This window comes from Perca fluviatilis, chromosome 7 (genome assembly GCF_010015445.1).
Source record: "Perca fluviatilis chromosome 7, GENO_Pfluv_1.0, whole genome shotgun sequence".
Classification (NCBI taxonomy): domain Eukaryota; kingdom Metazoa; phylum Chordata; class Actinopteri; order Perciformes; family Percidae; genus Perca; species Perca fluviatilis.
The window spans coordinates 18399056-18425053 of NC_053118.1; the positions used below are offsets into that span (position 1 = coordinate 18399056).

The following is a 25998-nucleotide window of genomic DNA, read 5'->3' on the forward strand; positions in this document are numbered from 1 at the left end:
TTCTGAGCGCATCGTGCACAAGCCGAGTACACACACCCAGCACACAAATAATTAATTTGGAGCAGACTGACGCACACTCTTAAAATAATAACGCATGCAAATAAGAGTACATCGTTCACTTCAGTGTGTAAATGGCATCAGTGCGCGTAACCACGCCGCGTAAATTGGTAGGAGTGTTAAGGTGAGGGTGTGTTAGAGGCCAAGTGTTTTGGTAAACCCGCAACTTCAATGAGCGACAAACGAGAGAAGGGCCTGGTACACAGTGCGCCTATCGGACTATGCCTTCCCCAACTCGGGAGGAAAACAAAGGGGAGACCGGACAGGCAGAGCACGGAGCAACGGACAGCGGCGACAGGGAGAGAGGGACAGGCGGCCGTCTCGTGTGCGCTCTGGAGATGGAGATGACAAACCGCAGCCTGCACGGCGACTCCAAAGTGGATTGTGTAAACTGCGATGGCTTGATCAACCGAAACGGCGGGGACTCGGCAGAAGTGTCCGTACCGCTGTCACTTCCCGGGAAGCGGACAGCTCACACGGAGGGAGACGACCTCTACAGACTGCGAAACAGAAAGTTTTTATTAGAGGATAAAAAGCGCCTTTGCGCGTTGGCTTTGGGGACTGCTCTGCTCGGGATACTGCTCACGATTATCCACGCCGAGATATGTCCCTTCGTTTACAAACCGGTAGGTTTAAGAAATAACCCAAACTAATGTCTTGACTTCAACATGTAAGAATTGACTGTATAAATAATTAAAATTATTAGTTTGGAAACGTTTGAAATGTGACACTTTGGTTTTATTGGGACTCGACCTTAAAGCTACAGCCTTACATAATGTTCCACTGCAGTTCTTCTTATGATGCCTTCTGCTAATAAATGCCAATCTCACAAATCAAATCAAAACTTGAGATAGTTTTGCGCACATTGCAGAGGGTTTAATTCATGGCATCCATCTGCATTTACATCTTCAAAGTTAGAACATTTAGACAACATTACCTTAATGTAGGCTACTCGGTGTTGTCAGCTGGTCGAGACACTTTGGTGTAGGGCCTTGAGCTCATCAAAAACTGATACAATATTGAACAAAATCATCATCGTCTTGCTTTTAGCATCATGCAGTAGAAGTAAAGCTGGTTAACAATAGCTCTGCTGCTGTGTGGCTGCATCTCAACTCTTCTTCAACTCCTTGTGTGGCAGATTCAACTGCTCAAAATAGTTTACAACTTAGACTATAATAGAACTGACACAAACAAATTAATAGATTTATCTTAAACCATGTTATCTTTTATTCATGATATATTTCAATAACTAAATACAGTAACTGAGATAGAAAAAACTCCATTACACAAGTGGCTCTATTTGTTGTCATAACAACTTCCTTGATTAGCAGACAGCCCAAGCCCCATGGAGAACAACAGCAAAACCCTGCACCTGGGCTTTGAACCCCCCTGACCTACTGATTAGTTAGTCCATTTCCAGACACACTGTTTGGTAACACAGCCTCATGACATTAACATGCAGATCTCAGTGGATAACAATGCCAGGCCACGAAATCAACAAATTATTAACTCCCCCTGACTTCATAAAGCACACGGCAGTTCCACATGTGGAAAAAAGTTCTCATGCACACCGCAAAAAAAAAAAAAAAATCAGACCACCTCCATGCTGTGCAGTCAGTGATTGATTACAGTGTCAAAGAGCCCCCACATTTCTAACTCACATCAGCTAATCTTTTGAGAAACCTATGGAAATACGGTCTGACCTTAAACGTTCAGAGCAACTCTCTGAACCCGGAGAAGCATGGTCGTGAAATTAACGGTGCTGGCACGAATAGGACAATACCATTCCAGTTTACAAATACGAACCAAGAACAGGTGTTGTCTGTCCATTCCTAATAACAGGCATCAGCTTCTGTACCATGGAAATGCTGATGCACTGGAAAAGTGTTCTTCACTGCAGTTAAAGCATATTATTTTGGAGAGGCTGCATTGCTGATTTAACCATAGCTTATATAACTGTTTTGAGCATTTTTCTTTTCACTTTATGTGATGTCCAAGTCATTAGTGTGAGCTGTTACATCTTCCTCCTCTGTGAACTGATCACAGATTAAGAGTCTGTCTTAACAAAATACAACATCTTTGCAGTAGCCAGTAGCGCACTCCACTATTATAGTTTATTATTATTTAAAGACATTTTTAAGTACACTGCAGGATATTTTGGAGCTGGCTAACTTGTAGGCCTATCAAATGCCAGTCTACAAAGTTATATTTTAAGCGTACCTTTTCATGGTTATGCACAAAAAACAGGGCTATTTATGGAACGTTTTTCCACATTTCACCTCTTCCCCTACAGCGAGATTGCTCACAGTACTTCAGGCTATCTTTCCACATCATTTAGTGTATAATTAGTGTTTGCATGGCCAGTCTAAAAGTCTCTCTGTCTTGAGTTTGGCTGTGGCACTTGGCACTTTGACCTGGTGCAACCTTGCGTCCCTCTGCAAAGCTTTGACAACTTTTGCAGGAATTATTTTACAACCCAAAACAATCAACCAACAATATCCACATATTGAGCCTGAAAAGCGGAGCATGATGTCTATTTAAAAAAATATTCTTTGATGTTGAACAGGGGCTTAAGTGGATAACTTTGATGAATTCTATTCATTCTGGCTCTCAACCATGTGTGATTATAAAACTGCTGGTTTGCAGTCCAAAAGTTAAGCATGTTGTGGCAAAAAACAAATTCAACCTAAATAATATCTGACATCTGAGGCTGCAAATAATTATTTTCATGCTATATGCTCTCACATATAACTTACTGTTTAACCACTTCTCTGAGAACTGATACAATAATACAACATACACAATGACAACAAACATAGAGTCTACAATCTTTGTAATACTTCCTAGATATGGTCTCCTTTGCTGAGGAAATCTTACTAAATGTCACAATGTTTGTATAATATACAAACATGTTGTCATGGTTCATGTTGCTGGCAGCTCAACATGTTTTTGTTTTGTATGAATTGCTTGCATTGCTTATTTCTGGTTCTGCGCATCACTAACCTTACCTCTTTCAGTTTTATACCCTATGTTCAGCTACTTTATGCCTGCTTTCTCCTGTTATGATTGTTTTGCTGTTGGCCAGGGCCACGGGTGGAATGAAGTGCTGATGTACAATGGACGACAATTTCCTTGCGTGCTAGTTACAGTATGACTCATTATTTTTTTTAATTTTCACACCTATACAATGTAAATGTATTATGGCTGGACTTATGCCACTGCAATGATTCAAACATGATTCAGCAAACAAAGAAACATCTTTTTTTTTCATTTATTTATTGTTAAAACAATAAACTCAAAAATATTATAATGGAAATGTAACATTGGATCACACAGGTATCACAATAAAGTTATAGCTACAGCCTCAGAGCACCTAGACATACAGCAATGTAGTCATATTTCTTGTTAAAATAGAAAGTCTTTAACTTTAATGTGAAGCGGTTTCTAGTGCCCACATTTTCTGTATAATGTCAGGATCATAAGTTAACTTGTTTTTCTGACAGTATGCTGCAATATGGCCAAAGTGGATTCCCCCACACACTGAAACCTGGCTCACATGTATTGCCCATATGCAAATAGGTAAACTTACCCACAAACCAGTGGACCCTAGGAAGACTAACTGTGCTTTGTGCTCACCCCAAAACCAGCATGCTGTGTATTAGCCACATTTGGCTCATAAGCACCCCCTGAAAACTGCCTCGTCACATATGGGCCAGCTATGGTCCATATAAAACAAGCCAAAACTCACACAAAAGCTATTACCATTGCTGGAACTGAGCTGTGCCTACCAGATAACATATGCATGGCCCACATGTTATCTGTTTTGTTTAGCTAGTCATCCACAACCAGAGAGAAGGAAGTATTGAAATGAGCTGCTGTGGTGAGTTGTGGTTATTAAAAACCTGTTGACTATTGGGTCATGAACCACTGTCAATACATCACTGTAATATTACTGTAGGGCAGCAGTTCTCAAGTCCAGATAGTTTTCTGGGGCTGAGGCTGATGAGACGCACAGACACAAAGAAAACCAGCAGTGCTAAGAGTCCCATGGACCAGGAGGGAAAAGTGCAGTGAAGTGGTATCCTATTCACCAGTAATCTGCCGGTTTTTGTTCATCTCTGACGGCTAATCAGCTACTACACCTGTCCTCTATAGTGTTTACTATCCTGCAGCTTGTTAAATAATCAGTCCCATGATTTCACTCATCAGTACACATCCAACAAAGAAATCGTCAACATTGTGTGCAACATGCAGTGTTTGACTGGGTCACTCTTGCTGGGAAATTAACAAAATGTCCATGTGTATACTGTAGTTTTTTTTTTTTTCTCCCAGCAGTGATAATGTAGTACCAATAATCATAGGATTTGTCACCAGGTAACATCGCAGGGAAATCTCCTTGTGCAGTTTTTGGTTGCCATTAACTAAACCTGCAAATGTTTTACCTGCAGCGATGTCTCATTTTCTATGACTGTCCCACTAGGATATTATTTGTAAGCCTATTCTTACGTTTATTACAGGATATGTGTAGTTCCATGAGTGACCTTCAGCACAAGAATCCACATGAAAGCTAACAAAACCACACTGACTAACAAACCAAACTAGAAAACCTAAGTCAGCTGTATGTAGTATTTCTTTGGCAAGTATTTATTTATTACAGTCCACACAAACCTTTTGCACTGGATTCAGTGTTGTATTTGTAATTTTCTTTTCCTATGCCTTGGGTGGCCTGTCCTGGTGACGGTGGCTCGGTGTCCTTCCAAGATGAGAAACAATCTGTGTGTGTTAAGGTTAACCCAGATTAGGTTCACCGGGCTTGAAATGACTTTTTCCAACATGAAAACGTTACAAAAACTATTTTAGAACCTCGGCAAGAAACATGTTGTTGAACTCTCTGTTATGGAATGTGGTCAAATGTTGAGCTTTTGTGGGGTCTCCTAATTAGCCCTCAACGAAATACAGACGTGATGTGGAATGGATGCTACGGGAGAAACTGTGGAAAACAGCGTACCTTGCCAACGGACGTCACACCATACCACCTACATGCTCAAGTTTCCTCAAGTTTGAAAGTTTGTAATTATCTTTTTAACTGTAAGCCACATTAAACTGCATTTCCCATTAAAAACTTCCATTGCCGTTGCGTCAGTTGCGCTGAGACGCATGAATGAAGGATAGGTGCTCTTTAACCTGCTGAGACAAAGGTGCATGGCAGAAGCCTCTGCTAAGTTCTTAATTAATCTGTGTCTCCAGCTTTCAGTTCCCTGGAATGGAAAGTATTTAATAACAAGCACATTCCACTTCCATTAGGCCTAAGTAAATTTCTAATGAAGCTCCATTTGGAAAGACACGAATTACAGAGTAGCCAGCATTTATATTGTTATAACGCAATCAGCAGGATATTCCTTTTAAATTAGTTCAGAATCATATTTTATGGAAAGGAAAGGGAACAGAGCACCACTTTTGTGAAAAGCACAATTGAAGTTCAGATGAAGTACATTTTCTTACTGAAGAGTACATTTTTCATACATGTATCTTAACATGCATGTAATGAATCCTAGATGTGTACCATTTTATCCTCCATAGGTCTGCAACTAACTATTGTTTTCATTATTGATTACTCTGTCAATTATTTGTTCAATGAATTGATTGAACACAAAAAGCATGACCAGCAGACCAAAACCCAGAGATATACAAATATATAAAAAAGTGTAAAAGGGGAAAATTCTTACATTGGGGAAGCTAAAAATGATTAATATTATCGACTGTTCGATCAACTGTTTCAGAACTACAATGTAGTTTGGATATTTGACTGGAACCTGAACCAATTCATTCTGAAATAAAGGTACACACTAAAGTCAGTTGATGTTGCAAACTGACTGGGGTGCCAGCACAGTACAGATAAAAAAAACACTGTTCACTACTAAAGTGACCTGCATATAATGCTTGGCACAGCACACATGTTCTTGGGTGGGAAGCTGGTGAGGGATCAAGTCCTTCTTGCAGTCTAGCATTTCCAATTTGTTGGTCTGTCCACAGTGTCTCTGGGAAGATAGCTTATCCAAATTTTGAGAAAGAGTAACAAAACACTTGATTTTCTCATCATGGCCAAATTTTTTAACCACTGGTTTCTTAGTACACACCTCTAAGGGTACATATTGAAATAAAATAAATATGGGAAATGAGTTGTATACTGTTTTCTATTGTCATTTTTGCTTCTTTGAAACCATGCATAAAAACAGAAATACAGAAAACTCTGTAATATTTAAGTACATAATGTACTTATATAGGATACGGCCCCAGGGACAAGCTTTTGTACTGCAAAAAATCAGTCAGGAGGCCACATTGGTCTGCAGTGAACAATGTCACTGTCTGTTTTGAACTTTTATTTCAATAATTGTCTTTAAAGGTAATCTGAACCTCTCCTTATATGATATAATTAGCATTTGTACTTGATTTGAATACTTTGGTCCTCTTTCCACCCCTGTCATTACCACAGTGGGCAAAATAAATGGTGTGGTTCAGTTCAGGAGCTATTCCATAAATCATGATAATGGAGAACATAAATGGAAAGAAATCAAATCTTTATGCCTTATCTTAATTGTCTCCATTTCCTTCCCAGGGCTCAAACATTGCCTTATTCATCAACTGTTCCATCAGCCTGTCCACTGGGTGTCTCCTGATCCTCATCATAGCTTTCCATTATAAGGACATTAGGGTGAGTTTTTGTTTTTAACAGTTTGGACACCCTTATTGTGATGTGGTGTGTGCCCGAGTAAGAGCCTGTGCGTGTGCCTTGTTGATCTTCAGGGCTCCACTTGCCAAATTTTGTGCATTACTTTTTTTTACCAGTAAATGTTTGTTCCAAATTAACTTGGTAAGAATGATACTTTATTCGAGATACTTGAGGGCAATCGTTTTATAAGGAGCTCTCGGTTCACTAATGGTAGTCTCAACACTGTGTTATCTGTGTTATATTTGCTGTGTGCATAAAAAAAAAAAAAACCTGGACAAAAACCTCAGCCCACACAGACATGCACAATGTTGCAGCTGCACTGTTTTTCCAATCCACATGGCTCGCTGCCGTTGTGTGTGAATTCAATATACATAAAGGGATGTGGTTGAAATTAAACAGAGTAAACAATCTTTCATGTTCCCTCATGCACACTCACAGCAAATGCAGAAAGGTTTTGTTCAGGCTGCTGGGTTTACTCTCACCTACAATGTTTTCAGTTTGGTTGCAAGTCATGTGTGTCTGATACAAGTTCGATCCATGCAAGTGCAGAGAAGAGATAAGGAGGTGCAGGCTAAGGGTGGAGACTAACACAAGCAGTGTTCAGTGATGCCTGATGTAAATCTTGGGTGTCAGAGGTGACAAAATAAGTCGAGCCAAGAACATCAAGCTGCTTCAAATGAGTGGAGCAAGGAGAGGAAAAAGTAGACCTGCTTAATTTCTAACTTTTTTTGAACAAACTGAGGCACAGTGATAGTGAAGCTATATATTGAGAACACATTCTCATTTTCTCACATATGAACCACTCATCTCAGCACTTGTCACAGTACTTTCAAAACATGTACTGTAGTTAACTGTGTATTTGCATGTTTTTAGCCTCAGATGCAAAACACACATACACACAAATATGCATATCCTAGCATGCCGAATAAAAAGTAATAATAAGTTTCTGTGTGACCTAGTAAAAACATTTGATTTGAGGTTTTGAAAAAAGTAAATTGAAAGGTGTTGTGTTTTTACTGCACTGTTGTTCAGACAGAATCATGAAATCTGTTTACTCCAAGGTTTAGCCTAATGAAACAGTTGTATCATAAAGACACCAACAGGTGCAACAAAACAGGCAGCTTTGGGCTGCACCGTAATAACGATGTTGTCAACTAGTATTATAAGAAAATAAGAGGTCAGAGAATATCCAGTGTTTTCTATGTAAGTTTCAAGAGAGAATATAATGACTTTCACACATTAACATCAAAATGTGACTGTATTGTTATTGGTTTCCATCAGCAGTTAATCATTTTCTTCTCTCTCTGTCTTTCCTGTCCTCCTCCATCTTTCAGCTGTTTATCATTGACCACAACCAGGTGGACTGGCGTATTGCCATGACCAGCCACAGGGTTCTCGTGATCACTCTGGAGTTGTTGGTCTGTGTCATCCATCCTGTTGGCACATACTGGGAGGTGGGATTCCATGCCAACTCCTCTTCCTCAGCTCCGCTCTGTGTTTCCAACCACCACCGTGAGGCCCTGATGGATGTGGAGCTGCTGTTATCAGTGCTGATGTTCCTCCGCTTGTACTTGGTGCACAGAGCAATCCTGCTGCACAGCAAAGTGCTGCTGAGCGCCTCCTACAGGAGCATCGGCTCGCTCAACAACATCAACTTCACCTTCCGCTTTGTTCTCAAGATACTAATGAACAAATACCCGGCGCGCACGCTGCTGGTCTTCATCCTCTTCTTCTGGCTCACTGCGTCCTGGATGCTTACTTTGTGTGAGAGGTAAGAGAGGGGAAGAGAACTGTCTATGTGTCAAGTAACAAGTCAAACTACTAGAAAAAACTCTAATATGATGTATGTTCTCTCTGCATACTAAGCATTATAATAAGTACATAATATCTTTACAAATAAGGGGCACATAAGCACTTGCACCAACGTTGAAGATTGTCTGTTCATATTATGAGGGACATCCATCAAAAATAGGAATAGGAAGTCTTTAAGGAACAGTCTACCCTGAAATTTACTGTAATCCATAAATTTATATAATTTGCAGCAGTTAAGTAAAAGAAAAATATATTGAAGAAGATTGACGCCGCTCTCATTTCTGTACACTAACTATGAAGCTACAGCCAGCTTTAGCTCTTAGCTTAGCTCAGCATAAAGACTGAAAGCAGGCATAAACAGCTAGCATGGCTCTGTCTGAAGTCAAGGGAAGGCAAAAATTACCACATGGTGGTTGTACGGGTGGTTATGTGCCGGGCTTTTTACTGCAGGAGCAGTAACTTCCTGGAGTCTTTAGAGATGCTAGGCAGATATCATTATTTATTTTCTAACCCTTGGACAGAGTCAGGCTAGCTGTTTCCACCTATTCCAGTCCCCACTTTCGCCGCATAAATTGCCGATTTCCGCGGAAAATATGCAGGGCTTGCATGACTTCACAATCCCCGCATTTTCGTTGCAAAAAAGTCACATATATCTTAGCAGAAAGTTGAAAAATGTTGCGTTTACTTCACACAAGAGCAGCCATTTTCCCCTGTTGCCATGGGAACATTATGAAGTGATGTAATTACGCAACGTGAACATCATCGAAAAGCAGGGTGTTTGGGGAATCACTTTTTTTTTTCTCTTTTTCATCAAACCGTAGTTTATGCAAGTTCCCGCAATTTTTGCATGTTCCCGCAATTTCATCGCATAAAATTGCATAAATATCCCGCATATTCCATCGCATTTTTTAAGAAAACGTGCCGCATAATCAAGTATTTTTGCCCGCAACAATCACAAAAAAACTCTGAAAGGACTGCTATTCCCAGGCTTTGTGCTAAGCTAAGCCAACCATCTACTGGCTGTAGCTTTATAGTTAGCGTATAAATATAAGAGCGGTATAAATCTTCTCAACTTAGTCTTAGCAAGAAAGCAAATACATGTATTTTCCAAAATGTCCAACTATTCCTTTCTTTAACACAATTTTTCCAACATTCAGCATCGATATATTTTTTCTCCAGAACTGTTAGCAGAACAAAGTGAGTTAGTATGATAAGCTCAACTTAACATTTCACCAGCCTGCAGCAGTAATGTTCCTTTGAAATATCAGAGTAGGCTATATTCCTTACTTGATTGTTGCTAGTTTTATGAGAGAGCCGTTCCTGCTCAACAAAAATTGACTGGACTCAACATGTTGAAAAAGTAACAGCGAACGAAGGCCAGTTGTTTGCTCTCCACAATAATAACTATGGCCATTATTTTTAACATAAAAATTCTCCACGTCCTTTACAAAAGTGAATTTTAACTACACTAAGTTATCGTGGATCGAGCAAATATGTGACTGCCCAAGGCATTTTTTCCAATGAATCAAAGGAAAATCAAATTAGGTGAGTAATCTAAGTTTTCAGTGTTATCTTTCAATGAGAAACTCTTGTGCCAAATAGTGAGCTTTTGATCTGAAAGAAGAGACAAAAATGTTCCGGAATGGTATTTTGTAGTATATAATACAATAAATAATGATTCACAAAGTAAACCGTAAAACGTGTTATGGTTTCCTTTGCTGTTACTCTCTATTATGAAGAGGGCACACACACACACACACACACACACACACACACACACACACACACACACACACACACACACACACACACACACACACACACACACACACACACACACACACACACACACAGCTCTGTCTGTTATCTTCCCCCAAACTTCCAGTCCAGTCAGTAATTGTTTGGTAGTTTAACATTCCTCCTCAAACCTCGATGGTCAATTTAACTTTCCTTTTCAGAATGGATGTCCAATAACTGCTTTGATAATCATCAAATTCTATGCTGTTATTCTGACAAATTGCTCTTTAACGTGAGCCAACTAAATGTCAACTTTATCCTCCAAAGTCTGGCTGTTTGAACAGTGTGAGGTCATTCGTTCATTTGAACCCTAATGGGAGGTTTAGCCTTCAGTTTCACATGTCACAGTCTTGAGCTTGTTTTGGTTAGTCAAAAGTAATAAAAAGCGCATATGATTGATCGCTGATAAGACCACCAAACCATTTAACACTGAACTGTTACACATCCAGGAGATGAACACTCACACTGTATGACTTCTTTGTGTGGTTTCTGACAAGTGTACATTGGGCTTGTACTTTATAATGTTTTACAAGTTTAAACTGGTACCCATTACTTCCTAAGTTTTTCTCTGCACTGATAACACAGTTTGATTAACAGACCACACCTTTATCAAACTTGGAAGACTCATTGTGCATATGTTTTGTTTATTGCAGTATCTAAGACATAAAGTTATAAACTGTAATCATAAAAAGGTCCCTGTAAGGGACAGTATAATTTGTACCGATTATAAAAAAATTGGTCGTTGTGAATTAATTTGTACACTTCCAATTACTTTATTTCAATTCATTGCTAGTCTTTAAGCAAGTGCACAGTAGGCCAGTTTAACATGGTTAAACATGGTTAAACAACAAAAATCTGAAATTTGTCTATAAGAAAGAATTCAACCTATGGATAGGGCAGGGCGATATCACAATATAGCCAATACAAAGGATACAAATGTCTGGCGGCCTCTAGCTCACCCATTAAGAGTGTTCAGCCCACGTTGGCTGAGTCCTGCAGCAGCACAAGTTCGAATCTGACCTACTGCCCTTTGCTGCGTGTCACCCCCCATCTTTCTCCCCCTTTCATATCTATCCACTGTCACTATAATAAAGGGAAAAGCCCCAAAAAATAATCTTAAAAATAAAAAAAGGATACAAATGTCTACTGTCGGTTTTTGTCATATTGTTTGTGGTAGTTATCACTATGATATATTTGGTTATATTAGGCCATTGCAGGAAATATCCTGCAATAAACATATAAACTGGTTTCCAGATAACGTACATCAAAACATGAACTTTATTGATATTGCAATATAAGATTACATAAACTGTGATATAAGATTGTATCTGTGTCACCCACAACTATATATGGAGAATAAGATTTCCATATACAGTAAGATTAATGAATTAGTAATGGATGGATTTAATTTGGTTTAAATTTTCACAGTAATACATCTGGAAATCAACAATTGCTTGTAACCTCCACAAACTTAACTTACTTTCCCACAACTATGTCTCTATTTTCCATATAATACTGAATTACATATTTATCCCAAGGAAATTATTAGGAAATTGCAGACTAAAATAAAAATGTCACTGGTATCCGATTCAAACAGGTTATGTTTAGGTTATGGTTATGTACACAAGTTAAAATGGTGTTGATGAGTGTTTAGATTTACCATGGGTTGGTAGAGCGGGCGCACATAAGTGGAGGTTTGCTCCTCGATGCAGCGGCCGCGGGTTTGACTCCGACCTGAGGGCCTTTGCTGCATGTCATTCCCCCTATCTCTCCCCTTTCATGTCTTCATCTGTCCTGTGAAAATAAAGGCCTAAAAATGCCCCCCCCCAAAAAAAGTGAATTACAGTTAAGTTTATGTTAGGAATGTGGCCGGACCCATTAATACAGTCTGAATACACGTTTTGTTACGACACAGTCTCACTCCTGCTTTCTCCCTCCTGCAGACAAACCCAAGCAACGACAGGTCACATGGACACAGCTATGTGGCTCATAGCCATCACCTTCCTCACAGTGGGCTATGGGGATGTGGCACCCAACACCAGCTGTGGCAAGGCTGTGTGTCTCTTCACTGGAGTCATGGTAACTAGGTTGGGTTGCTTGTTGAGAAAGCATATTATTTAAGAGAAAATAAAGATTGTGTGCTCATTTGAGATTCATTATGAAATACAGAGGTTTTAAAAAATGTTCTGCAAGTGCTAAAGATATATGCAACTGTGTGCATATTGAAGTATCTAAACCACTTTGTGTTATCTCATTTCACGTGATTGCTTTGGCTTCTTTGGCTCTCTTATCAGAGAATGAACATTTTATTTAACACAAACGACATTTAATGCTCAGTAATATAATCACGAAAAAAATCTTATCTCTGTTTCACTTTTCTATGCGTTTCTAACCAAACCACCTCTTATTTTTCTGCATGGACTACTAGCTGATAAGGCACAAAAACACGATGTTCTGTGCTGTTCGTATCATCCTCTCTGGTTTGTTTCATTCCCTTCCGTTTCTGTTCTGTTCCATTGCAGCATCTCTTTCCCCTATTTACCTATTTAGTTTTTCCCAGTATAGGTCAGTTCACTTCTCTCCTGTGCGTTTTGCGTTCTATCATTGTGCTAGAATTTCCATCTTACATATTCATGCTGCTAAATTGAGACTAGCACCTTAGCTTACATTCAAGTCACAGGTTAAAGCCAAACATGTTCAATTCAGAAACACTTGTAGATCAGGCTGTAGGTCAACTCTGGGTATTCAGAGTAGGGGGAGACTGAGCAGCTGTATGATAACAAAAGACTTGGGCCTGTGTCTCTGTCTCCCGAGATCCCCAGTATTAGATAACGCCCCACACACCCAGGGAAGACACAGTTGAACAAAGGCACACACCTAAGGATTGGCTCTACTGCAGTTTGGTCAGGCTGACGTGGTTTTCAATCTGTGCTTAGGGTTCAGGATTGAAATAGAGAAAGACCATATTTGGTAAACAGCTAAACTTAACACCTCCAGCATGAGTTAAATACTCCTTAAATCCACGACGTGGAATGGCACGACGTGACACTACATTGTGGTTGAACTTTACTGCTTAAACCTATGTCTCCTCAATCGAAATTTATAAATGCTTCTGTTTAAGTCATCAAAGTCTCCCGAACCTTCACGTATCCAGAGTCAAGCTGCCCCTGAGTTTTCCCTAACAATCACAGCCTATTCTGCACTAGTTTTCTTGGATACATTAGACCCTTTTTGCCCGGCTGCACACCCTAGTGGTGCTGACAGACCTGAATGCCTTCATGTGTGTGTGTGTGTGTGTGTGTGTGTGTGCGTGTGTGTGTGTGTGTGTGTGCATGTGTACGATTTAGATCACAGCTGTAAATGGCTGGTGTTTCTACCAGGCACTCACATGAAAGGACTGTCACCATGCAGCGGCCGCTGTGCAGTCCTCACAAAACATCTGCATGGAGTGTGATGTCATTGTTTTTTTGTGCTCACTGACTTTTCTCTTTTTTCATACCTTGAGGAGAATTTTTTTATATCTGACACATTAACGTTCAATTTTTCTTAATTGTCATAGATTAATAAAAGGAAGAAATAAAAGTATCCCCCAGAGATAGTCAAGTAGATAAAACAGTCGGTTCAAATAGTAGGAGCAAATAAGAGCAAAAGGAACCTCTCAAAGTGCATTTCTTAAAGTAACAGCATAATATTGTGGTTTTATGGTCATGCAAAGGAGTGGCAAGATTAAGACTGAAGAAAGGTGGAATGGATGGTCAGAGATAGAGATAGAGATGGAGCATTAAAGGAATGGGGAAATTATACTTGAGATAAAACAAAGAGTTACAGTAAGGTAAGATCAACAATAAGTCACTGAGAGCGAGGAGTGGCTGTGTGTTTAAACATGCAATATACTATGACTCACTGTCTCACCTCTGCTGCGTTAAATTCTGGTACAAGCAGGTAAGAGTCACCACCGTGATTCTGGATGTGGACGAGTCTGGTTCAGACACCTCTGTGACAGAGTGGAAAACAGTCTTTCCCCTCTTTCTCTTTCTCCATCTCCCTTGTTTTTATAAGCGTCCATCCTTATAAGGGAAAACTTTCCACCATATCCATTTTTAGGTGGTTTATTGCCTTTGGCACCACCACAACAGGAGGGTGTGCCAACCTGTGCCTGTGATTTGGAAAAAAATAAATTTCCTACTCCCATCAGGGCAGTTTTGGGAGCCAGGCACTGGGGCTCTCACACCTGTAATATGGCTGAATGCCTCTAAGGTCAGCACTTCTTCTCGACTCCAGCCATAACTTAATTTGCAGCTGTGTTCAGGGGTTGACAACGCTGTTTGCATCCCACTGCTGTGTGTGGATGGATCCAAGGAAAGAGTTTGTATCTCCCAGATTTCACAGACAGTGTAATTATAGATATTTTGTGGCAGTTGGAGTGAAGGTTAAATATATCTTTTAAAACTGTGCTTTCTCATGCTCATGCTTGATCTTCCTCTCTGGTTTTCTGTCTCTCTTTATAATGCAAGCTGAAAAGAGGACAGCAGGTAAATACTTTTATCATTATCTGTGGTGGACATGAAATCAGGGCAGTGATTTGTCTGTGTTTCCTGTGATGTCTCTATTTGTGTGACTATGTAGATGTAATTCACTCTTCGGCCCTATCTGAATCCTCACCATCATTCTGTGGTTCCCTGTCCAGCAATAGCACACAGCTATTCTCAGAGGAAAGCAGTACTATAGCAGTGCCACAGAGGCCTGTTTTTAACCATTATAAACTCTCTGTGTAAATATAACTTTGATTTATTGGACAAAACCATATGAGGTATGAAGATCAACATTCAGATATCTGAAGAAGTGTTTTCCCTTGAGGGGAATGGTGGAGCCAAAACACACAAGACCCACTGTTGAGGATTTAGACAAGTTCAGACTGCAATAGCATCTCTTGAGTTCTGCCTTGTCGATGTCACTACATTATCCAGGATGGGTCTCAAACGCTTACATGACTGTTGAGAAGACAGGCAGATGGTAGATATATTAGTAACCATGCCAACCCCTGTGTGTGTGTATGTGTGTGTATGTGTGTTGGGTTTTAGGGTGTAGCCTGCACTGCTATGCTGGTGGCAGTCGTTACCAAGATGCTGGCGTTGAACAAAGGAGAGAAACATGTGCACTTCTTCATGCTGGACATCCAGATCTCTAAACGGGTAAGAGCAAAATCAGTGAAGTTATTCAGCAAATGTATGTTATAATGTTATAGTTTACATTATGAAAACACTGTAATACTATAAGAACAACATGGCAACTCATCTATTTGTGATTTATTCTTTGCAACAGTTTCTTTATCAGAAATATGACTTCATTTTTGGGATTTTACTGTTTCTTATCCTTTGCATCACTCTAACAGGCTTCATCTGACACTTCAAAGAAGATACCAGTATTTTTGGCATGTTTTGTCTACAAATCATGCATTCTTTACGTTACTGCTAACTCTCTACGCTTTAATATTTTTTGATTTTTGAATGTACCTTCTCCTTTAATTTCTGTATGAAAGTCAGCTTGCCGAAACTTGAAACTTGTTTAACTTAGGTAATCTATCACATGTCTGTGTTTATTGTGGAACATTGCGTGGTAATGCAGCTGTGGTAGTGCAGAATGATTTGAAAAGTCTGTTCTGCAGTGCCAGACAACAATAACATAACTCAAAAAAAAAGTAAAACACTTTGCTATGCTTTGGAAAATGCTTGTCAGTTATGTAAAATATGTCATTTGTGTTGAATGGGCCAAATCATGTAAAGGTTTGGTCGACGAAAACCACAGCAGCATTCAACCATTTTCTGCGGAGGATTTAATGAAAACAGAATCTTTACACAAGTTCAATTACAATTATTAACACATTAAAAGCTAAATATAGGTCAGATAAATTTTTTAGGCCTTTATTTGTATAGGACAGCTGAAGATGTGAAAGGGGAGATAGAGGGGGAATGACATGCAGCAAAGGGCCGCAGGTCAGAGTCAAACCCGCGGCCGCTAAATTTCTAAATTTGAATGTTCAATATAACGTGTGACAAAAGTGTGATTTTTATATTTCAGCTGTAGAACCTGGAAATAGTGGCTCATATTTTGTGATAATATTTATCCAATAATTATATAAACTTCCCTATGTAAACATTTAGTAAACAGTCGACTGCCCTCCCTTCCATCCGAGGTAACTGCAGTGTAGCAAGACACATAGGAAGAATGATAAAGCGGATGGAGGAGCCAGGATGGAAGCGTCACTACTTTCCGTGTCGCATGCATGTTTTGGTTTTCGAGTCTTATTCGAATGGTTCTCTTTCTTAAATAAGAGACACCAGAGGACAGGATAGTGTGGGAAAAGAGGAGGGAAGCGCCAACCCCTTTATAGCATTTTCAAGGCGTCAAACAGAGGAAATTATCTGATCCCTGTCAGGAAAGAAACTTGTGTCAGCTCAAGACGGTGCAGCGATGGGCAGGAAACTGGTTGAGCTTATGTACGTGTGTTTGTGAGTGAGTGTTTGGAAGTGGCATGCAAACGACTTTCTTTGTAGGCTTGAACAGGATTCAAATGTTTGGTTATTGATGGGAAGAAGGAAGTGTCTGATAGGCTAAATACATATGTAAATGCTTACAAGGAAACACTGTCATAAAGCCAGAAAAGTGTCTTAGGACTATACATGAATGTGTTATGATTAATAGAGTTCCTAGAATCAGCATTTGTTTTGTGTGCAGTGCTACAGATTTTCACCAAACTGTAAAGCAGTGTCTGACTGCAGAAGGTGCACTGCTTTGGAGGATACAACCATTTCCTTTCTCTGGTGGCTGCATCCTGTCACTTGGTTCATCTTTATGTTGGTTGTTCTGGCATGTGTGTGTGTGTGTGTGTTTGTGCTTGTGTGTGCATCCTTCTGAGCTATCTGGCGCAAGGGGGAACAAGGGAAGACATCTGGATGCAGACAGTGACAGCCTCTATTAATAACCTTCACAACAGGGCCAGAGTGACATCATCACTGGCACTTACAGTGATTTGTGCAGGAAGACAAACAGACATGAATAGAATCAAAGAGAAAGGTGCAAAAAGGTGATACCGGACAATGTCTAAACCTCACTTCTAGTCTGTGTGGCCTCTTCTTCAAATTCTTGTATATAAGCATATCCTTCATAGTTCTTCTGTTGTATCTTTAATCAGTACCATAGAGCAAAATAGTTCAAGAGAAACGACTATCTGGATTCAATCATCTGCCTTGGATGACTCATACTTTTACTAATGATTGATATGAAGCAAATTCTGTCTAAGGAACATGATAAGCGCTGTGTTTTTTGTCAGTCAAGCTTGCAAGCTAATTAACTGACTTTATCTTGATGGTCTTATTACCACGTTTGTGCCCCTGCAACCTCCATGGTTTTTATCTGTCAATTTGGATGCTTCTCTCTCTTCACCAGATCCGCCACGCTGCTGCTAATGTGCTCAGAGAGTGCTGGCTTCTGCACCGCACAAACCTCACAAAGGGTAACCGCGGTGAGCACCGAAAACACCAGAGATGCCTTCTGGAAGCCATCAGAGTGTGAGTTACTGTATCGAAAATCGATAGGTGCAGGCAGGATGTCTTTAGTGTGTGTGTGTGTGTATCTGGGGGAGGGATGTACATGGGTGGTGGGTTGTCTGACTTACATGTGTATTTTATGGGTCATTAACATAGTGTCAACATGCCACATAGTCACAGTTTTTAATGACTAATTCAGATTACTAATTCAATTTGTTGCCCTATTATGTGAGCAGGACATGTGGGAACAAGGGTCCACACTTTTATTACACAGAATTCAAGGCAAAGTTTTTAGACATGCTGGAACATAATTAATAATTTGTTTTTACTATTTACAGTATAATTTGACAGTAATAAACAACACGGTATACATCTTCTGAAGCACTTCTCACAAAAAAAGACGAGGGAACCATTGTAACGCAGAGCCATCTTCATTCAGCTGGAACATATTTTTCCATTTAAGTGGTGTCCTGTTGTTATTAAGCCCGAGCTTCTAAGAACAAGTGTATTGCACAAGGCAGGAAGTCCAGAAGTGTGATTGTATGCTTCATTACTCTGACAACAGGATCATGTGTGAGTGTGTGTCAGCCTGGGTGGAGGGGTTTTGCTTCCTGCTTTAACCCGGGCAGAGCCACTATAAATAAATACACTGTGGAAAGTGTGAGCGGGAGGCATCTCCACACTTTGGGATTAAGAACATCATCCTGGAATGAGACCACCACTCTAATGTCTTCAGAGACTGGCTGCTTGATTGCAATATAGCTTTCCATATATCTTTTTTTCGGTGGTTTCATCCACCCCAGATATGCCAGATACTAAATTTAGCCCCTTTCCACCTTTATATGTCAAAACCCTTCTAGCAATGTTTTATAGCTATTTAACAAACAGCACGACTCTTGCAGGTTGAGTAGTGGAATACTCAGTTGCCAGCATTTTCCTCAACAAATCAGGGGTTCTGTGTGGTGCCAAGGACTGTTCTATTATTCCAAACAAAGGATGCTCCATCCGTAGATATGCACTTCAGAACTCATTGGAGCATTTAAACCATAGATATAACCTGAATTCTACACATAGTATTATCATATTGGCTTTTTTCTCTTTCTTTTTTTGAAATCAAAGACATAGTCTCACACTAGAACATGAAATTACTATTATGCAATTATGTTTGAAATACTTCCTCATGACTGAGATCTATCAAACCTTCTCTTTCTGCACAGATTTCGGCATTTACGCCTCAAACAAAAAAAACTGAGAGATTACGTCAGTGAGATGGTGGACCTCCCTAAGGTAAGTGACAGCTGTCACTGGAATGTTACATTGGAAAGGCTAATGCAAAATAAGATGACAAAGATCCCCCTAAAACATTCACTACTTACATAGACTATTACGCAGTATTTTACAATCTGCTGTTTATTGCTAGGTGTTCAGACACATTAAATGCTTGTTAAAAAATCTCCATAAAATGTCTCAGGAGTCATTTGTGTCAGGAATTAACAAACCCAGAAAGGTTTTCCATGTGGAAGAAACCTAAGAAATAAAGACATTACCAGGTGGGATGCATTTTTGTGTCATTTGTGCAATTAAACATTTTCCTGATTGATTTATATATATACATATATAAAAAAAAGAAAATCCTATTTTTTCAGACTGCAAGTGTAGCCCCTTGGTAACATGTCAATATTAAACCATGCCATGGCCATTTTGCAATCAGCTAGTTACAGTCTGACTGCCGTGCAGTAAACTGAACATGCTGCTCTCTCTTACTGACTGAGTGCAGCTGAGCCTGAGCCTGAGCCACAGCGAGCATAGAGGTCTAAAAAAGTAACCAGATTTGTTGCTGTTGGCTTCTTTTTTTTTAACCAAGTTGCTGAAAGGGCTGCCAAATGTAGTGACACAGTTTCTGTTGGCAACACTGGGATGATTGCGAGCCTGTCCCAGTGAGTCACAGACATCAACTCTCCAAAGCTTCATTATAAATCAGCACCATACATTTAAAATGTTTCAGCATAATGTTTAGTAATATTAGATTTATGGCTGTAGTTTGACTCCCAGTGTTTTCCACTTGTAAATATCTAAAAAAAAAAAAACTTTGCATTTGCATTGTGTGTCTGATTTCGACAGATGCAGATGATCATGTGCGACCTCAGTGCCAATTGGAACAACTCCTATCGGGAGCTGGAGCAGCGTATCCTTTCCATGGAGCAGAAGCTGGACGAGCTGAGTCGCTGCTTCCAACAAACCTCTGAGCTGCTGTCTCAGGTTCTACGTCACCGAAACCCAGAGATCAGGTAAACAATACTTAGCTGCCAGCGACGTTGCACAGATCTGCTCTCAAGTAGGATGTGGTATCTAAGCTGAATTGTACCTGCTAAGGAAAATAACATTTTTGATGATTTTTTGTTGTTGCAGGTGACATGGCTTCATACGCTTACGGAAAACAGATAGTGTTTGTCAGTGTTTCATCTACAGTACTCAAAGTGAGATGGTAAATCCTCTCCACCCGGAGCTGCTCCAGACTCTTAACATGCTGAACCACTTGAAGGACTGGCATACCTACTAAAGATCTCATCTTCTGGCCCTGTGCTGAGTGCACTGCACAGTGACTCATAGCTGTAAATGTATACAGATAAAACAAGACTTCCAATAACTGTGGCGAGGATCACGCAGCGCATTTTGAGAAATCTGTTGTGTTTTCAGCATATATTTAATATATTTGTGACGGTGCACAGGCTCCAGAGCTTGCTCTTTTAACTATTTGTAAAGTTTCATTGATGGACTTCCGTCATTGCTTATTCCTGTGGAATAAGATACCTATTTCTACATGTTCATTTTATTTAAAATTTCATGCAATATTTTAGTGTTAGCCCAATTGGTTGTATAAAAAAAAACTCTTGCAAATGCTCTTTTTCATTAGCAGACAGTTTAATGGTTAAATGGTTGATTATTGTTTGCAAACAGGAATTTTGAATATAATACAATTGCCAACAAGTCCTCATTGTTCTGCTTTCCCCTAACCCACCAAGTGAATTGTGAATGAAATGTGTTTTGATGCTCATAACGGAGAAAAAAAAACCTAAATATCAATTCAAGCACTGTGGAAGAAACCTTTATTTCAAACTGTGCTTGGGCTTTTAAGGGATGTCATCTGAAACTCAAAGATTCTTGTGAACATTTAAGTTCAACTGATGCAGGAAAATCTTCTAACAGTTTACACCTGCTCTGAGAACAATGCAACGTGAGTGTGGGTTGTCTTTTAGCAACCCACAGCTCCATCTAGTGGACATAAATTATGTAAACTACATAATATTGAGGACAATTAACATTAAAACCATGAAGATTATATAACTATATAAAAAAAATGAATCAGATGCTATTTTTAAAATCTGAATACCAAGACATCTACAATGTTTCACAGTTAAGAGCATAACATTTGTATCAGCTGTAGTAAAAACAAGAGGAGTTGGAAACTCCCACACAAACCTCACTGATAAGAATGCACTTTGTGAGAACATTTTGGCTAAACTGGATTTACTCTTGCTCTGGAGGATAAACTGGAGTTTTGATGTGTCGTTCCTAGTGGATTAATTTGTACTTGGGTGTGTTTTCAAAAGAACTGATGAGGAACTTGTTCTAACATTGCTTACAATGTATCATTTGCCCATGGTGAAAACATGTTAACAACCATCCAGGACACGCTTATAATTAAAAGCCATTAAGAATGAATGTGTATGTGATTTTGCTTTGATTTTTTTCTTCTTACAAAAATAAACAAAACAGTGACAATCAGATGTCAAAGATCCCTTTTCATCTAACACTTTGTTTTAAAGTGTGGTGCACAGAGCTGGAGAAGAGTACCTAGAAGCCATGGAGAAACCAGCGATGGGTCCGCTTTGTCAATCCAAGGGCGTCTTCAATTGTTTCGTTTTTGCCCTGTTTTTAAGTTGGTGCCATATGTAAGCCGAAGGCCTAAAAAAGAGTTGGCCACAGTCGCATGTAAAGGGCATTCTGCACTTTCTCTTGACTTTAAGTTTCCATGTACGTGCAGAATGCGATTTCTTCCGTGATTTGCCCTTCATGTGCTCAGCTAAGAGTTTTGCTCCTGTGAAAGTCTCCCCACAGCTGACACAGATGTAGCTTATGGTCTCCGCGTGCTGAACGCAATGCCGCAACAGGTGCAGCCGGTGCTTAAAAGCTCGGCCGCACTGGCACTGGTGTGAGCGGCGGCCTCGGTGGAGGTAGCGGTGGCTGATGATGAGGGAGGGCTGCCGCAAGATGGCACCACACTGCCTGCAGGGGTAAGGGGCCTTGGAGCGCCAGCCTGTGTTCATACGTTTCATCAAAGCGATGCCCTGGCTGTCGTTCTCAAACATGGCCACAATAGTGGGCATTGGTGGGGTGACGGGGCCACAGGCCACAGTGGCTGGAGTTTTGTCAGCGGCACCAGGAGGGACGAATAAAGGTGCAGAGAGACGGCTTAAAGGCTGGTTGGCTGGACCAAAGGCACCGTCTTTCCCCAGTCTGACAGGTGCAGCAGAGGACGCCTTGTATATAGTGACCGGAGGTCTGCCTGCGAGGGAGGAGGTCGAGAGAAAGGAAGGCCGAGACAGAGACCCTGCATGGGTCTGGCCTACGCAGAGCTTTCCATTTAGTACCTGGTTGACTACATTGGGACTACTGATGGCTGACTGGACTGCGGTGCCACGGTAACCTGACAAAACCTTTTTATCGGTCAACACTGATGGATTGGTAATAATGCACACCTTGGTGCTGACCACTGACGTGTGAACTTTGGTGACATGGTTCAATAAGGTTTTGGTAGTGGTGAAAAAGGATTTGCATATGTTACACGCTTGCGGCATTGACTCGGGACAAAAGAGGACCAGAGGTGATTTGGTTCCCACGGGACACTGCTCGTGATGGTACGAGTTCTTGTTAGGGAAAACTTGGCCGCAGATTTCACAGGAATACAAAGGCATGTAGTGTTCATTTAGAGACCTCTCAGTTAGAAAGAGCTTCTTGCACACCGAACACTGATATTTTACCTTTACACCACTACAGTGCAGCAAATGAAGCTTCATTGACCGAAACGGCCCTCTACCACACGCAGCACATATTGAACTATCGACAGCAGGAAGGGCTGCAGGGGGGGTGTCAGTGTGCGGACTGTGAGAAGGTTCACTGGAAGATTCAGTTGAACTTGAGCCCCCATCTGATTCTGGATCATCTGGACACAAGTCTGCAGGTTGAGAGTGTGTCTTATCTTCGTCATCAGATTCAGTGCTTGCTGAGTCATCGGCTTTCTCACAGTCACTTTCCATGTCAACATCATTATCATCTTCACCCACTGTATACTCCACACTGTTTTTAGATGTCTCTGCTCTCTCAGGCTCCATCTCAATTCTTTGTTGAGGCCTCAACTCAGACACTGAGTCACGCAGCACCAACTTTATGCTCTGCTGTGCAGCCGCGTCAATAGGAAAGTTGTCACTATTCTGATATATGATAGCTGAAATCAAAGAGGGAGCTTCTTGAAATGGCATTAAACCCATGCAACGTGTCTCTGCATGCTTGTTCAACTCCCACCCGTTACTGAAAGACTGATTGCACTTTTTGCAAAGGGGTGGGGAGTGTGCGTTATCCAGGTGCATGGATAGTGACGTCAGGCGTCGGAAAGTGACCTTGCAGATGTGGCAGGTAGCTCTGATATTGTGGCTTTTGTAGTGAGACAGCAAGCTAGTTATTTTGCTGAACTTTTTGCCACACTCCCAACATTTCGCCACGGGGTGTGCATCCAGCTGCCATTCTTCATCGCTGCTTGAGTCTTCAGACATAAGGAGCGGGTCCAGGCAAACCACTGGGCGGTCTGTAATTTAAAGCAAAATGGACAGAATCACTTAAAAAATGTTTGGTAATAAATCCATATTACAGATTTTATGCAAGCATCATAGCAGACAACTATTTAGTAGATTCTGCCAAAACTACAGTTATTATATAGGTATAGAGCTGAAATACTACAACTATAAACTGATTAAAAAACAAACAAATCAGTTAATATCTTATCATTGTTGCTAATTCGTTTGAGTCAATTATCAGAACGTCATAGTCCCCAGACAGAAGCCCACCAACTTGGCTATGCTCTGACTTTTCATCTAAAATCATCATCAGGTGTAAAGTTCAGTTTTTTAATTTGTACAATACTTTCGTTTACGACTAAATACATGCAGAACTAATGATATTCCCATTAGCCTAAACTGTACTTTGTGTTATGAAATACTAATAACATGTAATGTTATGTAATAGCATGTTAGCATTGTAATTGTGAACATAGTTGCAGTTTGCTGATACACAGCCTCACAGAGGTGCTATGGCTGCATACCAGTGTTCTCTTATGTCTTGTTTTTGTCTTAAACCATTGATATAAGGTCACCTTAGGGTCTGGGAAATTGTGACAGTTTATAGACTAAACCGTAAATCAATTAATCGAAAACGCAACACATTAAAAGCTCAAATCCATTTTATTTCTATGGTCAAATCATAACAGAAGATATGTCGGGACACTTTACTGATAGAATAGCTACAGGTAGGTCTAGACCACATTCACTAATTTACAGAGACTCAACCATTCCCCCCAAAGAGCAAGCATTTGGTGCGAAAGTGGCGAGGAAAAAGTTTCTTTTAACAGGCAGAAACCTCGGACAGAACAATGATGAACGAAAAGAAATAATCATAATTTGCAGCTCTAGTTTACTTTTTGAGTTTTCACATGACCTCACTATAATAAACGCTGCCTCGTTTACCAGCACAACCCTTTGACACCATGATTGACACTAGCTAGCTATGTCCCCCCACTTTTAGCTAGCTAGCTAACGTTACATAGCTAGCTATGTTTTAGTGTAAGAATATGGCTACGTTTGAATCCTGTAACGGGAGACCTTTATATATACAAGCTACACTTGTACCTGCACAGGGAAACTGCAACGTTACTCACCTAGCTAGCTATGCCCACGAGTACTGGACCAAACACTGAAGCCTGCAGCACAGAGCAAAGGTGAAATATTTGATGAATCCAAAACATAGATATCTATGAATCCAAACTAGAAGGTGACGGTTCGTCCTGGTCAGTTAACGTTAACTGTTAACGTTACTTAAAAAAATACAAACAGCTAACATTAACGTTAGCGTTAACGTCAACTTGTATGTAATGATTCCGGTTTTCGGAGAAATAACTGTATTATATCCTCTATCCAAGATCTGTGTCTGAAGCGCATCCATCTGTACAGGTGGCAATAATTCGGATACTATTCAGTAGCTACATAACAAAAAGAAAAACCCTTCAAATGTTACGTTTGAAGTCTTTTTTGATGGCGTCCACTCAAAGAGCTCCTCCATATCCGGTTAAACCCGGAAGAGGGATGCATCACCTCCAAAGCCGGTCTACGGTATATTAGAAGTTCTTTGATCACCTCCCAGATGCAGCTGAAGGTCTCAAAAATTCAGGGGAAAGTCGTTTTTCATATTAACGTAATGCTATTATTTTAATTTGATTAACTGAAAACGTTATGACGGATTTAACGCAACACACATTTAGACTAACAATTTTAATCAATAAGCTTTGTTTTTATTGGAAGAGACTCTTAACTTGAACAGCGTTTATATACGTTACTGTATGGACTGTAGTAATCATTTATTTACAGTCAATTCAGTTACATTTTATTTATAGTGTCAAATCACAAGGAGTAATCTCGGGAAAATGTTCAGAGAGTAGGTCTAGAGACCACACTCTATAACTTACAGAGACCCAACAATTCCCCCCAGAGCAAGCATTTGGTGCGACAGTGGCGAGGAAAAACGTCCTTTGTAATAGGCAAAATCGAAAAAAAATTATAATAATTACAATACCATGCACATATACTAACACGCAGCAGTCCCTGAATTCAACCATAGAATCCAACCAATATTTTTACAGCAGTACCAGTCAAAGGACACACTTTCCCATTCACTTGAATGAGAAAGTGCTGGTACTGTTTATCTACACTTCGAAATGATGACAGCGGA

General features: G+C 40.2%; 2 protein-coding genes across 7 annotated transcripts; one reads left to right on the plus strand and one right to left on the minus strand.

The window, feature by feature from the left end:
• On the plus strand, positions 1-21666 carry kcnn4 (potassium intermediate/small conductance calcium-activated channel, subfamily N, member 4). 5 transcript variants are annotated; one of them, XM_039805449.1, is made up of 10 exons: positions 585-683; positions 5000-5123; positions 6674-6769; positions 8122-8558; positions 12340-12475; positions 15478-15588; positions 17843-17964; positions 19161-19230; positions 20065-20231; positions 20353-21666. In XM_039805449.1, exons 2-10 carry the CDS (start codon positions 5022-5024, stop codon positions 20354-20356), a joined length of 1245 nt encoding a protein of 414 aa, XP_039661383.1. In that variant the 5' UTR covers positions 585-683; positions 5000-5021; the 3' UTR covers positions 20357-21666. The 5 variants fall into 5 exon arrangements, 3 of the variants coding, with proteins under 3 accessions (XP_039661382.1, XP_039661381.1, XP_039661383.1); XM_039805447.1 differs by lacking the exon at positions 5000-5123 and having other exon boundaries at positions 7-683; XM_039805448.1 differs by lacking the exons at positions 5000-5123; positions 6674-6769 and having other exon boundaries at positions 6-683.
• On the minus strand, positions 20847-25382 carry si:dkey-79d12.4 (zinc finger protein 835). Of its 2 annotated transcripts, XM_039805439.1 has the most exons (3): positions 25288-25321; positions 24932-24973; positions 20847-23806 (listed from the first exon to the last, which is right to left on the minus strand). In XM_039805439.1, the coding sequence occupies exon 3, from the start codon at positions 23772-23774 to the stop codon at positions 21837-21839; it is 1938 nt and encodes a 645-aa protein (XP_039661373.1). In that variant the 5' UTR covers positions 23775-23806; positions 24932-24973; positions 25288-25321; the 3' UTR covers positions 20847-21836. The 2 variants fall into 2 exon arrangements, with proteins under 2 accessions (XP_039661373.1, XP_039661374.1); XM_039805440.1 differs by lacking the exon at positions 24932-24973 and having other exon boundaries at positions 25288-25382.
• Positions 25383-25998: the final 616 nt, after the last annotated feature.

Coding starts and splice junctions, on each gene's coding strand:
- si:dkey-79d12.4 (XM_039805440.1), bottom strand. CDS start 23,774: ATGTCTGAAGACTCAAGCAGCGATGAAGAATGGCAGCTGGATGCACAC.
- kcnn4 (XM_039805447.1), top strand. CDS start 279: ATGCCTTCCCCAACTCGGGAGGAAAACAAAGGGGAGACCGGACAGGCA. Junction 684..6,673: donor GTCCCTTCGTTTACAAACCG/GTAGGTTTAAGA, acceptor TTTCCTTCCCAG/GGCTCAAACATTGCCTTATT. Junction 15,589..17,842: donor ACATCCAGATCTCTAAACGG/GTAAGAGCAAAA, acceptor TCTCTTCACCAG/ATCCGCCACGCTGCTGCTAA.